General features: G+C 37.6%; 1 protein-coding gene across 1 annotated transcript; it reads right to left on the bottom strand.

Annotated features, from left to right (window-relative positions):
* Positions 1–299: 299 nt before the first annotated feature.
* On the bottom strand, positions 300–1,329 carry LOC124885742 (craniofacial development protein 2-like). Its single transcript, XM_047393995.1, has 2 exons — positions 988–1,329; positions 300–587 (listed from the first exon to the last, which is right to left on the bottom strand). The coding sequence occupies exons 1-2, from the start codon at positions 1,327–1,329 to the stop codon at positions 300–302; spliced, it is 630 nt and encodes a 209-aa protein (XP_047249951.1).
* Between the last annotated feature and the right edge of the window lie 14,135 nt (positions 1,330–15,464).

The raw sequence follows: 15,464 nt of genomic DNA, 5'->3' as shown, positions 1-15,464 counted from the left end.
TGAATTGTGTGGATCTACCTTATTCTCTACAATTGATTTGAGAAGTTAATACCATCAATACTATTAAACAACCTTGTCAACCACTCCAAACCTGCCTGACTAGTGCTCTTCCAAAAATCCACTGGAATCACATCTGGACCCATCGCCTTACCCAACCTCATCCTACTAATAGCTCCCTCTGGCTCGTCAACCTCGATACACCTACAATACGTATAATCTCAACACTTCTCAGAATTCTCCAAGTTCCCCAACACGAAACCTTTATCCCCATCATCGTTCAAAAGTTTATGAAAGTAGGACTACCACCTCTCCCTATTAAGAGCATCCTCTACCAACACTATACCTTCCTCTTCTTTGTTGCACTTTACCTGGTCATAGTCACGAGCCCTCCGCTTCCCGGCTTTAGCCAGCCTATACAACTTCTTATCTCCACATTTCTCCTCTAAAGACTTATATAGGCACTCAAAAGTTTCAATCTTAGCTGCTGTAACCGCTAACTTAGCCTCTCTCCTAGCTACCTTATACTCTTCCTTATTCGTCTGTCTTTCCTCCCCATCCTTGCGCACAACCAACTTAGCATAACCCACCTTTTTATATTCCACCTTTCACTTAACCTCTTCATTCGACCACCAGTCTCCCCGATGTTTGTCAGATTGACCTCTCGAGACCCCCAATACCTCTCTAGCGGTCTCCCTAATACAACTAACAGTCGTATGCCATATACTATCCGCACCTCCTCTACTCTCCTAAGACCTTTTACTCTTCAAATTCTCCTCTATTTCCAAAGCACTAGCCAAAGTTAAGTTACCCCACTTAATCCTAGGCCGAACCTCCATACTTCTGTTTTTTTGCCCTTATTGATAACCAAATCCATCACCAACAACCTATGATGAGTCGAAAGATTCTCGCTAGGTATGACTTTACAGTCTTTACAAAGCGCTCTATCCCCTTTACTAAGAAGCAAAAAGTCTATCTGAGTCTTGGCACTGAACTACAAAACATAATAAGGTGTTCCTTCTTCTTTGGAAAGCTTGAATTCGCTATCCACAACCCAAAAGCCCTAGAAAAATCCAAAAGAGCAGCTCCTCCGTCATTTCGCTCCCCAAAACCAAAACCACCATGTACATCCTCAAAACCTCTTAGCAAAGACCCAATGTTCCTATTGAAATCCCCTCCCACGAGAAGCTTCTCAGAGCTCAGGATGCTCCTCACTACCTCATCTAAAATCTCCCAAAAATCCTTCTTCTCCTTCTCGTCCAAACCTACTTGCGGGGCATAGGCACTAATAACATTCACTGTAGAACCTTCAATGACTAACTTAATAGACATCAACCTATCACTAATTCTCTTTAGCTCAACCACCTGCTCCCTAAGTTCTTCATCTACTAAGATACCTACCCTATTTATATGTCTCAAGCTACCCAAGTACCAAAACTTATAACCATCCCCATCTCTTGCCTTAGTTCCTGTCCATTTAGTTTCCTAGACACACACTTTACTAGCCCTCCTCTTTCGAAGAATCTTCACCAGCTCTATAGACTTACCCTGCAAAGTTTCTATGTTCCAAGATCCATCTCACAACCTAGAAACTCTCTTATCCTATGTAACCTTACTACCCCTTGCCCCTAACCCCAAACTCATCCCTAACCCAGACCCTCCACCTTCCAACCCTGATCCCGACCTATGACATGACCCTTGTCTACCATTGCTAATTCTAGCCACTAAACAAATAGGATAAAAATAATGGAAACAAAAAAAGACAAACAATAGAAGAGGATAAAGATAAGGCTAAAAGAATAAACTGGTTATAGTGAAATCAGTCAAGGATTTAGAATATGCTGCCCAACACCAACAACAACTAATATATACAACCAAACTAAATATATATACTAGTTCCTCAGGTAACAGTAATCAAAACTACTAAAACAACTAGAAGAAAAAAATGCAATTATTATTAAAAGGTAAAACACTATTAAGAATTACCAAAATTACCAAGTCGTCACCCCAAATCCAGATAGGCAGCCAAGACACTCAGAAAAAAAAATCAAAACTCAAATATTATACCCAACTAGAAAAGATGAAGTGAGTGCACCTGATCAATTGAGTTTGTTTACTTGATAGAGTCGCTGGATTTTGATAATCTGTGGTCAAAATTAGTTGCTAGAACAGTATTACTATCGTCGGAATAGTATTGATATCACCGGAATAGTGTCTGTCGTCCCCAAATTCTGCACTTGTGGTACCTAAGATGGATTTCAAGAATTCTATTCATCTTCGATGTTAACTAGTTAGAGCGATAAGGAAGAGAAGAAGCAACAAGTGGCTATTTTGATGGATTTCTCTAGTAGACCGGCAAAAACTATTGGATGACGCTTTGGGGGGAGAACATCGGTGTTGGGGGTTTCGGCGATGGTTGGAATTATTGTTATCGTCATTGGGGGCACTGGAGATGGGGAGGGTGGCGGTGACTTCGGTTGGTTTGGGGATGGGGATTGGTTGTTCGCTGGAGAGAGATGAGGAAGAGGGAGCCAGCGGTAGTGCTGGGTTGGTTTTCCGCTGTTAATGGCAGTGGCGATGGCGTGGTGGCCAGTTTTATAATGGTGGTTAGTGAAAGTTAATGGTTGTTTCCAGCGGCGAGAGAGTTTCAAGAGAGGAATAGGCTGGTGGCTCCGTCCGTTGGCGATCAGAGAGAGAAATGTGAGGGAGAGAGAGATCGTTGAGAGATAACAAAGTATGCCTATAGAGTCTACTATTATAAATTCTCTCTAACTCTCAATTTTCCCCATTTTAGATCATACCTCCTTGAAGGTATGATGGTTATAGAAACTCTATCAGAATCTTTGCTCCACCTAGTGGAAATATGGAGGGGACTCACCCTGCCTGTGGAGTGCAGACTCGGTCTAGTGTCCCTGCTCATAATTATGCTACTCCACCTAGGGTCCTACCAGTCCCTACTAGTCCTTCTCTGATTGGTGAACTTATGTTTAGTTGTCTCAAGGAGATATCTCTAACACAAATTTCCATCAGTCAATTCATCTGCATACTTAATTAGTGACATCTTATTCCCATCATCCTGGTCCTATGGGGGCTATTGTGAGTTCTTCTGAGGTTACTCAAGTTGAGCATATTTTTTCTAGTAAGGGGATCAAGGCGGATCCATAGAAGGTTGAGGCAGTTACACAATGGACTAGACCCATAACTCTAACTGACATTAGGAGCTTCTTGGGATTTATTGAGTATTATAGTAGGTTTATGTAGAGTTTCTCTTCTATTGCTACTTTGTTGTTAAGTTGACTCAGAAAAAGGTAAAGTTCTAGTGTTCAGGTATTTTTTTAAGGAAGTTTTAAGAAGTTAAAGGATAAGTTGACTTCTTCTCTAATCTTGACCCTACCTGAAGGTACTGATAAGTTTGTAGTTTACTGTGATGCGTACCATGTAGGACATGGTTTTGTTTTCATGCAACATGGTAAGGTTGTGGCCTATGCTTCTAGGCAACTTAAGATTCATGAAAGAAATTATCCGACTTATGATTTAGAGTTGGCAGCTGTGGTTTTTGCTTTGAAGATTCAACGTCATTATTTTTATAGGGTGTATAAGGATATTTATTTTAATCATGAGAGTTATAGTATGTGTTTACTCAAAAGGAGTTTAATTTCAAGCATATATGGTGGCTTAAATTACTAAAGGATTATGACCTGAGTCTTTACTACCATCTAGGTAAAGCTAATATGGTAGTTGATGCTCTTACCAGGTTTTCCATGGGGAGCTTATCTCACATAGATAAAGAGAAAGAAGGATTGGTAAAGGTAATTCACTAGCTAGCTAATTTGGGAGTTCGTCTATTGGACTCTGAGGCTAGAGGGGGGATTGTTCAAAAGGTGGCAAAATCATCTCTTGGTATTAAAGTAAAGGAGAAACAGGCTTTAGATCCCATCCTTATGCAGATTAAGAATGATGTAGGTCCTCAAAAGGTTATGGCCTTTGAGATTAGTGGAGATGGTATTCTAACGTATTATGGTAGGTTGTTTGTTCCTAATATTGATGGGCTATAGGAAAGGATTTTGATTGAGGCGCATGAGTCAAGGTATATAGTTAATCCAGGTTTGATAAAGATGTATCATGATTTTAGGGAGATTTATTGGGGGAATAATATGAAGAATATGTTGCTAACTTCATGGCTAAGTGTATGGTTCGTCAGCAAGTAAATGTTGAGCATTTATGTCCTGGTGGCATGTCTTAAGATATTGAGTTGTCCATGTTGAAGTGGGATATAATCAATATGGATTTCAATATAGGTCTTTCATGTATTAAAATTAGTATGATTTGATTTGGGTCATTGCGGATATGATGACTAAGTCTGCTTACTTCTTACCTGTAAGGACTACTTACTCTGCAGAGGATTTTGACAAATTATTTATTAAGGAGATAGGTAGATTGCATGGTGCTCGTATTTCCATTATTTGAGATTGTGGTACATAATTCTCATCTCACTTTTGTCGTCCATTTTAGATAGGTATGGGGACAAAGGTGAACCTTAGCACTGTTTCCACCGTCAAATAGATGGATAGGAAGAGCAAAATATTTAGACCTTGGAGGATATGCTAAAGTCTTCTGTGTTTTATTTTGGAGGTAGTTTGGTAGATCATTTGCCTTTCATTGAGTTGGCCTATAATAGTAGTTATTACTCGAGTATTCAAATGTCTCCTTTTGAGGCTTTTTATGGTAGAAGGTGTAGATCTACTATTGGGTGGTTTGAGGTTTGTGAGACTCAATTGTTTGGTCCTGACTTGGTTGACCAAGCCTTGAATAAGGTAAAGGTGATCAGAGAAAGACATTAGTCTTGTTAGAGTCGCAAAGTCTTATATAGATGTGAGATAAAGAAAGTTGGAGTTCAATACAGGTGATTGGGTATTTTTGAAAGTTTCTTCTACGAAAGGAGTGATGCATTTGGGAAGAAGCGCAGATCAGTCCCCATTATGTTGGTCCATATTGGATTTTGAGGAGATTTGGGAATATTTCCTGTGAGTTGGAGTTGTTTGCGAGATTGGGTTCTATTTATTTGGTTTTACATGTGTCGATGTTGAAAAGTGTGTGGGTGGTCCTTCTTTGGTTGTTCCTATAGAGGAAGTTGGTATTTCGGATTCCTTATCTTATAAGGAAGTCCCAATTAAGATTTTGGGTAGGCAAGTCCATAGATTAAGGACTAAGGACGTGATTTCGACAAAAGTACTTTGGAGAAATCAAAAGGTTGAGGAAGCTACTTCGGAAGCCGAAGAGACCATGAAGTACAAATGTAAGACCCCGTAAAATTCTAAAGCTTAATACAGTTCTTTGAGCGTGGGATCCTAGACTTAGAAAATTTTAGCTACATTCTAGACTTAGCTTAATTTTGGCCATCAAAAGTTGGAAAATTCTTTTTGCCACCTTAATGTTCTTTAATGGTCCGTATTTTTATTAATTCATGATAAGGAAGGTCAATAGGTGTTCCCAGACAAGTTTCAGATTTTTCAGAAACTCATTTAGATCAAGATTAGAAGTCCAAAATAGTGTACCAAAGCGATCTTGGCACACCTCATCGCAAATCACATTGGTCACCAGTTGTACAGACTGCCAGAGCCAAAACAACTGAAGCTCGACACATTCATAGCGTGCCGCATCGGGTATAGCATCGCAGCCCTCGACGCGCTGCGTCACGAATAATATCAGTGCCTAGTTAATTAGTCATTAAATGTCCGCATTTTTAAGAGCAAAGGGGTATTTTTCCCAACCCTATAATGCTTAAACACGAGATTAAGCCTCATTTACACCAAAATACACCCTTTTCTCTCAAAATCCACTTAAGAACACATTAGGGTTTTCAACTGCTGATCCAAATTCAAGAAAATTTCTTTGTGAATGATTAATAATCTTCTATCTAAGATATGCATAGTGTTTATTCATGGACTCCTTTCGTCTATGAAGCCCAAGAATCAAATTTTAAATTATGAATTATGATATTCATTTTATGAACTGAATTATGTTCATGTGGTGTTGTTGTATGAATTTCAAGATGGAACCTTTATTATGTCCTTATGAAATTACGCTAATATGTGGACTGAAATCATGGAATTGGGTAGAATTGCGAAGTAAGGTTGTATTAAATTCATGCTCATGCCTAAGCCTTAAATCATGCAATCTAAGTGTTTGATAAAATGCCTAGGAGAATAGAAATTATGCTTGATAGTTAAATTGTGACCCAAGTTATGAATGTACGTGTGCCCCTATGTTTAAAGTGATTTCCATGAGGATTGTTGTTTAATACAATTGTATGATTAGAATTATGATATTAAAATGATGAATTTAAGACATGATCATGTGCATTCTAAGTTATATACAAGATTTTGATAACCATGTGCTTCATGAAATATCCCCTACTGTCGTAGTATGAATTATTGATGTTGGCCATTTATTCAAGAAAGTCATGATTTGTCAGTTTCTTTCTATCGAGTCCTGGGGGTACTTGTACCCAAAAAATATAGCTGTGTACCTAAAGCTAGTGTTATGTTTCAAGATATCCTCAGTCAAGCCATGATCCATAGATCTCAGTCAGTCATGTGACTCAGGAAATCTCAGTAGTATTCCATCCGTCAACGGAACTCCATGAAATCATTATAGTCCTATTCAATTAATTATGTTAAGTGTCTACTTAGATAGGAGTAGGAATTAGCACTAAGTGAACCCAAGGATGGGAACTCACCTGTTATATGAGGGTGTGATTCTTAGAAGCAATCCTTTTGTTCCTGAATTATGTAGACAACATAAGTTGAGACATCATAGCCTGTTATATGAGGGTAGATGAGATGGCTTAACCTTTTATATGAGGGTTCCCACCGTTCTTACTAGAGTTACCTATTATATGAGGGTTACTCACAAATTTTCCTTAGCAGTGGTGCGGTATTGACTCCTTTCCAATTGGGGTTACAGATTGGACCCCAACTCAGCTATATTCCAATTACTTGGGACATGTTGGTAAGATAACTACTTCCTATAGTTTTAGTTACAGAATCAAGACTGTCAGATACAGTCATTAAGTCTTAGTAATAGAACTCATACAGTTCTACATAATTCAAGACTGGCAGATAAAGTCAACTCAGAATAGCATAGAAATCAGCTAGCTCTATCAGAACATAGACTATCAGATACAATCGCTCTATATTAGTTATATCAGTTATACTAGTTATCTTAGTTATATTAGTTATGTCAGTTATCAGTAACTCATGTTACCAGTAATCATTTTCAGGACTGTCATATACAGTCAGTCAAAGCACGTCTTCATAATCAGAACTATTAGAAATAATCATTCCTCAATTAGTAATATACCATCAGTTCCCCAGTATTTAGTAGACTCAGTTATCAGTATCAGTAAACTTAGATGTTAGTAAATTAGTACTTAGAACTCAATACCCAGTGTCAGTATGGTCTCAGTTACAATTACTTGTTTATGCATGTATTCTCATATTCATGTTATACAGTCATTTAGTATTGTTCATTCATATGAACCCTTCCATTCAGCCTACCTCATATGCATACCAGTACATTCAATCGTACTAATGCATTTACGCTATGGTGTTTTAATTTACGCTATAGGTTCAGAAGAATGAGCTCTAGAGCATCAGTAGTATTCCAGTATCCAGCAGTCAGAGTTAGTAGTGAGTCCTCATCCTTTGAGGGCAAGGTCATTACTTTATTATTTCAATACTTATTTTATTTTAGTAGTTGGGTTAGATTGTGGTACTTCAGGGTTTTGAGCACTGCATAGCATTCTAGGTACCAGATTTGGGGTGTTACAAACTTTGTATCAGAGCTTAAGGTTCAACAACATCCAAGGAAGTTTGAAAAGCCACATCTAGTAGAGTCTTGTTTATGGGTGTGTTGTGCACCACACTTATGTGTAGGGGGATATGCGATGTTTTAGGAACAGTTTCCCTTCTTTCAGTATTTATGTCATGCGAGTGAGCATTAGCTCAATTTGAACTCTCAGTCTAACTTGCTCCTTCCTTTCATTATAGAACATGTCTCCTAAAAGGACTAATAAAAGAAGGTCTGAGAACCAGTCGGTACTTTCGCCCGTCCAAGCAGATTCCCTGGACGAGTATGTCTTTCATTATGAATTCAGAATTATTTCTTTTACTATATCTTATTCAGTAGTAGATCAGAGAAATTAGCAGGCCATTGTCCCACCCAGGCACGTGATTCGTACCCAGCAGACCGAGGTGGGAAAGTGTAGTAAGAAAGAAAGAAAGAGAGAAAATAAAAGAGCTAGAATAAGTAGCCTCTATTTCAACCAGCCTAAGTCAGAAGTAGGTAACTGTTTACAGTTCAACCTGAAGTTTTCAATTCCAGTTCCTTCCTTGGCCAGTACTCTAATCCCTAAATTAATAGATAGGATGCCAGGTCCTAAACCTCAGGGCAGTGTTAGTAGTGCCAGAAGCCATCCCCCTTGCCAGGATTGTGGTAAGTATCATAAGGGCATATGCAGAGCCGATAGTGATGTGTGTTTTGGATGTAGTGAGTTAGGTCAGAAAGTCTGATACTGTCCTAGGCTCGGTCCTCAAAGCCAGCATAATCATTTTTTAGCTTAGTCCGATCGTCCGAATCAGCAGGGTGCCTCGTCCAGCTCCATCAGTGGGCAATGTCCAAATAGATTCCATACTCTTCAGCCCCAACAGAATCAGGAAAGTCCCTCTAATACGGTCACTATCAATGTTGAGGTCAGACCAAGTGTTAACAGGACCTTTCTTAGTCTCAGACCTAGTAGTTCAGTCTATCATAGCCCGATAGATATACAGTCACTATTCGGTTATGAAAGCTTAGAAAGAGTTAGGCCTTCATATTCCATTAGTAGTGTCAGCATGTATAGGAAATCAGTAAGGGAAAGACGATTCCTAACCCATCATTATCTTAGTGTAAAGTTTCGTACTTTAGTAAGCATGATGCCTTCACATTTTTTAAATCTCCTTTCCATGAACCTAGCTTATATTCACATGTTTTCCATGGAATTATGTACGATTCTAGTTCCCAGCATAAGGATTTCAGTTTTACTCCTCTCAGCAATCTAAGTCATGACCCACGAATGCGGAAAACTCCAAACTTCGGTCATACCGCTCATGACTCATGTACATATGTCATGCTTTACAGTATACTCAACTTCCATGACTCATGATACGCTCCTACTGGTTAGTTAAATCTAGGATATGTCATGTATCAACTATATCCTCAGTTCAGACATTTTGGGTAAATCTAAGCTATTGATATTATATTTCTCAAGCCTCAGCCATGTGTCAAGTTCAGTCAGTACTCAAAAATCAGTATTTAGTCTCAAAATTAAGTACTTCAGTATTAGTCCAAACCATAGTTATCAATGTTCAATTATCAGAACCCGGCACTTAGTTATAGTATGAATCCTAGTTATAGTGTCAGGTTCAATTCAGTATCAGATCAGAAAATCAGTTCAGGTCCAGACTTACTTGACCATAGCGTACAGTTGTCAGATACTCAGTTAGTAGTATTTCCGTACCTCAGTCTATGAAATGTTTCCAAATCATGTCGTATACTTAGTTTTGGATCCGTAATTAATATAGCTTTCAAAAAATTCATGCTCAGTTACCTCATGATACCCAGTCAGCCATTAACTTCTGTGTATAATACTCTATAGTCTTAGTCCATCTATTCAAACCAAGTACAGTTCAGTCTTACACGCCTATTATTCAGCTGTCAGCTATCCAGTAATAAGATGAGTAGTACATTTATGCACTCGTGTTCAGCACCATGTGATCTTTTTAGTAATCTTAGTTGCAATGCAGGAGGCTTACTTATTTCATCTTAAATGGTGTTCGTAGGCCTCAACTCATCTTACCAAACTTTAGCCATGTAATGATTTTCCCATTCAACTGTCTTATTTAGAAAGGCCAAGATTTCCTTGCGCCCTAAAGCCGCTAGAACTCTATAGAAAGAGTGTTAGAGAAAAGGCTCTAGTTGACTATAATCTTTTAGCATGAGTTAGTACGTAAAACCAGTAATTCAATTTAGCAGTCAGATGAACAAGTTCGAATAGTTTGGGTTCTTTTCCCTTCCATCTAGACGTAATATCCAAAGTCTCACGGATATAACCACTCTAAGGTGAACCAACTAAATATACGCAAGCTCAGCTCAGTTCATGTATCATGTTTTAGTTTTAGATCCCAATTATTCAGTTAAGACTCAGCTCATAGGTGCCTTATGCATCACTTCAGCTTCCCCAACAGCTCATCCAAGTCAATATTCTTTGAGGGACATAGTGTCCTAAGGGGGAGATACACTATAATCCCCCAAACTTTTATAACATGAGCATCCCATTCTCTCTTCACATAATGAATCTAGTTTGGAGTATGGGATACTCATAAGTTAACCCTCAAGTTCCAATCTCAGCGATGAGCCATCTATTTAGAGGCTCAATTCAATTTACAATATTTAGTTCATGCATCATGTTCTAGACACAGTTCATGTTATCCGTTACAGACTCAGCTATGTTCTCATATTTCTATTTATGTATGTTCAAGATTGGTGACTATGTGAATCGTAAGATCTCGCCCATGAAGAGAGTGAAATGGTTCAGAAAGAAGGGAAACCTTAGTCCCCTATATGTTGGTCCCTTAAAAAATTCTTAGTCGTTACTGCAAGATATCTCATAAGCTCGAGTTGCCTTCAGATCTAGCCTCAGTTCATCCAGTTTTCCATGTCTCTTTGCTCAATAAATGTATAGGTGACCCAGAAATTATATTCCCTATTCAGAGCATAGATGTTCAAAACAATCTCTCTCATGAGGAAAATCATAGTCGAAATCCTAGACTACCAGATTCGCAGACTGAGGAACAAAGAAATCCCTCTAGTCAAAGTCTTTGACGAAATTAGTCCGTTGAGGGGGCTACTTGGGAAGCATAAGTAGACATGCGAACCAAATATCCTCACCTCCTCTCCACTAATTCAAACTCAGTATAATATTAAAGCTTTCTTTAAGCTTACCCAGTTTACATGTTCAGTTGCATTACCAATTTGGTATTCAATTTCATGCTCAAAATTCTGTTATAAACTTGGTAATAAGTACCATTGTATAATCAGTCATTTATCATGTCAATTACGTATTTATGCACCAGATATGCATACTCATTACGAGAAAATCTAGCTTATCGGAACACTTAGTCATGCATTCATGAATCAGTTACACATGTATCAGATATGCATTCTTAGTATGATATATTCAATTATCAGTCATGTCAGTTATGAAATCATGTTCTAGTCGTTCATGCTCAGTATGTGTTTCAGTCTATCATTTCACCCCTCTTAGTCTGTCTCATTCGAGGATAAATATTCTTAAGGGGGAGATATTGTAAGACCCCATAAAATTCTAAAGCTTGATATTGTCCTTTAAGCGTCTCAAGGGGATCCTAGACTTAGAAAATTTTATCTACATTCAAGACTTAGATTAATTTTGGCCTTTAAAAGTTGTTAAATTCATTTCGCCGCCTTAATGTCCTTTAATGGTCCATATTTTTATTGATTCATGATCAGGAAGGTCAATAGGTATTCCCAGACAAGTTTTTGATTTTTCAGAAACTCATTTATATTAAGATTGGAAGTCCAAAATAGTGGACCAACACGATCTTGGTGCACCGCATCACCAATCGCGTTGGTCGCCAGTTGTACAGACTGCTAGAGCCAAAACAACTGAGGCTCGATACGTTCAGGGCACGCCGTGTCGAGTGTAGCATCATAGCCCTCGACACGCCGCGTCACTCATAGCGTCAGTGCCCAATTATTTAGTCATTAAATTTCCGCATTTTTAAGAGAAAAGGAGTAATTTTACCAACCCTATATAAGGCTTAAACGCAGGATTAAACCTCATTTACACAAAAATACACCTTTTTCTCTCAAAATTATCTCAAGAACACATTAGGGTTTTCAATTGGGGATCCAAGTTCAAGCAAATTTCTCCGTGAATCATCAAGAATCTTCCATCTAAGGTATGCATAGTGTTCATTCATGAACTCATTTCATTCATGAAGCCCAAGAATTAAGTTTTAAATTTTGAATTGTGATATTCATTCTATGAACTGAATTATGTTCATGTGTTGTTGTTGTATGAATTCCAAGATGGAACCTTTATTATGTCTTTATGAAACTACGCTAATATATGGACTGAAATTATAAAATAGGGTGGAATTGTGAAGTAAGGCTGTATTAAATTCATGCTCATGCCTAAGCCTTAAATCATGCAATCTAAGTGTTTGATAAAATGCCTAGGAGAATAGAAATTATGCTTGATAGTTAAACTGTGAACCAAGTTATGAATGTACGTGTTCCCCTTTGTTTAAAATGATTTCCATGAGGATTGTTGTGTAATACAATTGCATGATGATATAATTATGATATTAAAATGATGAAGTTAAGACATGATCATGTTCATTCTAAGCTATATATAAGATTATGATAACCATGTGCTTCATGAAATATCCCCTACTGTCATAACATGTATTGTTGATGTTGGCCATGTATTCGAGAAAGTCATGCTTTGTCAGTTTCCTTCTATCGAGTCCTAGGGTTACTTGTACCCAAAAAATATAGCTGTGTACCTCGAGCTAGTGTCATGTTTCAAGATATCCTCAGTCAAGCATGATCCATAGAACTTAGTCAGTCATGTGACTGAAGAAATATCAGTAAATTCAGAAATCTCAGTAGTATTCCTTCAGTCAACAGAACTCCATGAAATCAATCTAGTCCAATTCAGTTAATTATGTTCAGTATCTATTCAGATGGGAGTAGAAATTAGCACCAAACAAACCCAAGAATGGGAACTCACCTGTTATATGAGGGTGTGATTCTTAAAAGCAATCCTTGTGTTCCTGAACTACGTAGCCAGCGTAGGTTGAGACATCATAGCCTGTTATGAGGGTTCCTACTGCTCTTAATAGAGTTACCTATTATATAAGGGTTACTCACAGATTGTCCTTACCAATGGTGCGGTATCGACACCCTTCCAATTGAGATTACAAATTGGACCTCAACTCAGCTATATTGTAATTATTTGGGGCATGTTTTTTAGATAACTACTTTCCACTATTTCAGTTTTAGAATTAGGACTGTCAGATACAGTCATTCAGGCTCAGTAATAGAACTCAGATAGTTCTACTGAATTTAGGACTATCAGATACAGTCAACTTAGAACAGTACAAAACTCAGCTAGTTCCATCAGAACATAGACTTCCAGATACAATTGCTCAGTATTAGTTATATAAGTTATACCAATTTTCTCAGTTATATCTATTATGTCACTTATCAATAAATCATGATACCAGTAATCAATTTCAGGACTATTAGATACAGTCAATTAGGCTAGTTTTTCATAATCAGAACTATTAGAAACAATCATTCCTCTATCAGTAATATACCATCAGTTCCTCAGTATTCAGTAGACTTAGTTATCTATATCAGTAAACCCAGATGTTAGTAAATCAGTACTCAGAACTCAGTACCCAGTGTTAGTATGGTCTCAGTTATAGTTACTTGTACATATATGTATTCTCACATTTATGTTATATAGTTATTTACTATTATTTAGGCATATGAACCCTTGCATTTAGCCTACCTCGCATGTATACCAGTACATTCAATTGTATTGGCGTATTTACACTATGGTGTTTTACTTTACGCCATAGGTTCAGAAGCACGAGCTGCAGAGCATCAGTAGTATTCCAGTACCATCTTCCTTCAACGACATGATCATTACTTTATCATTTCTGTACTTAGTTCATTTTAGTAGTTAGAATTAGTTGGGGACATGTCCCATCAACTCCTTATTCAGACAGTTTAGAGGCTTTCAAACTATATTATATTTAGACATTTTATTTTAGTTTTGGGTCTTTCTATACCCCATTTAAATAATGTTTTATCAGATTTTATATTTCAGATTTGAACCTTATAGGCTTACAACTTATGTTTCCATATTTATATACGTATATTATGCAGTGTTCAGGTATAAATATCAGTCATGGGTTAGCTTATGGTCCTTTAGGGTCATGATCACTATATAGCATTCTGAGTGCCAAATTCTAGGCGTTACAACAAATATCTGATGTTGTTCCCGAGGCTATATAGAAGTGTTTAAGGTATGGGTTTCCTATTGTTTTTTCATTTTTAGCATTTCCACAATGTTTCATGATTGCATTATATCTTGTTTTTGTGCTAATGGGTGCCTTAACTCCTTGTTCGAGGATGAATAATCCTAGGGGGTAATGTAATTCCCCAGGTTTGGACTCTTAAAATTTCCATATATGTTGAGCTCACTGTCAAGGAAATGACTAATACTAAGAGTCATAGTCACTCTATGCGATTCATGCAGTGCCTGTTGTAGCCAAACTAATAAGGATTACCTATGTTTCTATCTAGAGTACGACTAGGCTCCCTGGGAGTCATAAGATCTGGTCACGAGTCATAAGGTGGAACTCATGATCAAACCAGTGAGGTGTCCCTAAGTCATGGTGACAACTCATGGCCAGTGACCACGAGTCGTTATGTGACCTGTAGGGACTGGAGGTTAGAATTCCTACATGATTTCATTAAGGGCATTGTGGTCTTTTCCTCTTACCCCGCTACTATTCTATGACATAAAATATTCTCTTAGCCCTGTTTCCATTATTTAACACAACATAAACACTTTCTTCGCTATCGAATTCCCAAATCAAGAGAAAGGCTAGGGTTTCTAGGTATTGAACATCTAGGGCATGAATTGTTCTTTTTCTTTAAAATGCCTTGGTGTTTCAGGCACATATCTCTTCCCTAAATTGGTTTTATATAAAAACAAGTGTTTAATCATGGTTTATGTGAATTTAACTATTAGGTTTTGAATGATAGGTTTAAGGTTTTGGACATTTATTACTTGTTTGGTTTCCTGTAGTCTTAGAACTATTATTCATATTTATCTCATGGTCTTGGAACTAAATTTGTGCGTGGGTATGGTGAAAGGGAAGAGGGTCGTGGAATTCCCCCAAAAATTTATAAATTGGTTTGGAAATGGCATTAACCTCAACCTACTATGTAAATTGGTTTGTTGAACATAGAATGTATGATTTAACCCATTTTTTTTAACTATTGCATTGCCTAAAAGCTTAATGGAACATAAATCGGTTGGGAAAGGCCTCGGTGTCTAAGGTATGATTTTAAATGGTTTTATAAGGCCTTGGTAACCATGGTATGGTTTTTAAATTAGAACTTAGGGGTCGTGGATTCCCCTAGTTTGATGGATAATTGAAATAAGACAATTCTATAAGATTGCAAGAATATTTGTATGACGATTCCATTTGGTAATGCTATAATGGATGGTTGCTTGGTTAAATAAAATGGGCTATGTGTAAATGTTTTAATTAGGCTTAAAGGGGGTTATGCAGCTCGCC

Source organism: Capsicum annuum, chromosome 7, assembly GCF_002878395.1.
Source record: "Capsicum annuum cultivar UCD-10X-F1 chromosome 7, UCD10Xv1.1, whole genome shotgun sequence".
In the NCBI taxonomy this organism is placed as follows: Eukaryota; Viridiplantae; Streptophyta; class Magnoliopsida; order Solanales; family Solanaceae; genus Capsicum; species Capsicum annuum.
This window is presented reverse-complemented; position numbering and strand designations above follow the sequence as displayed.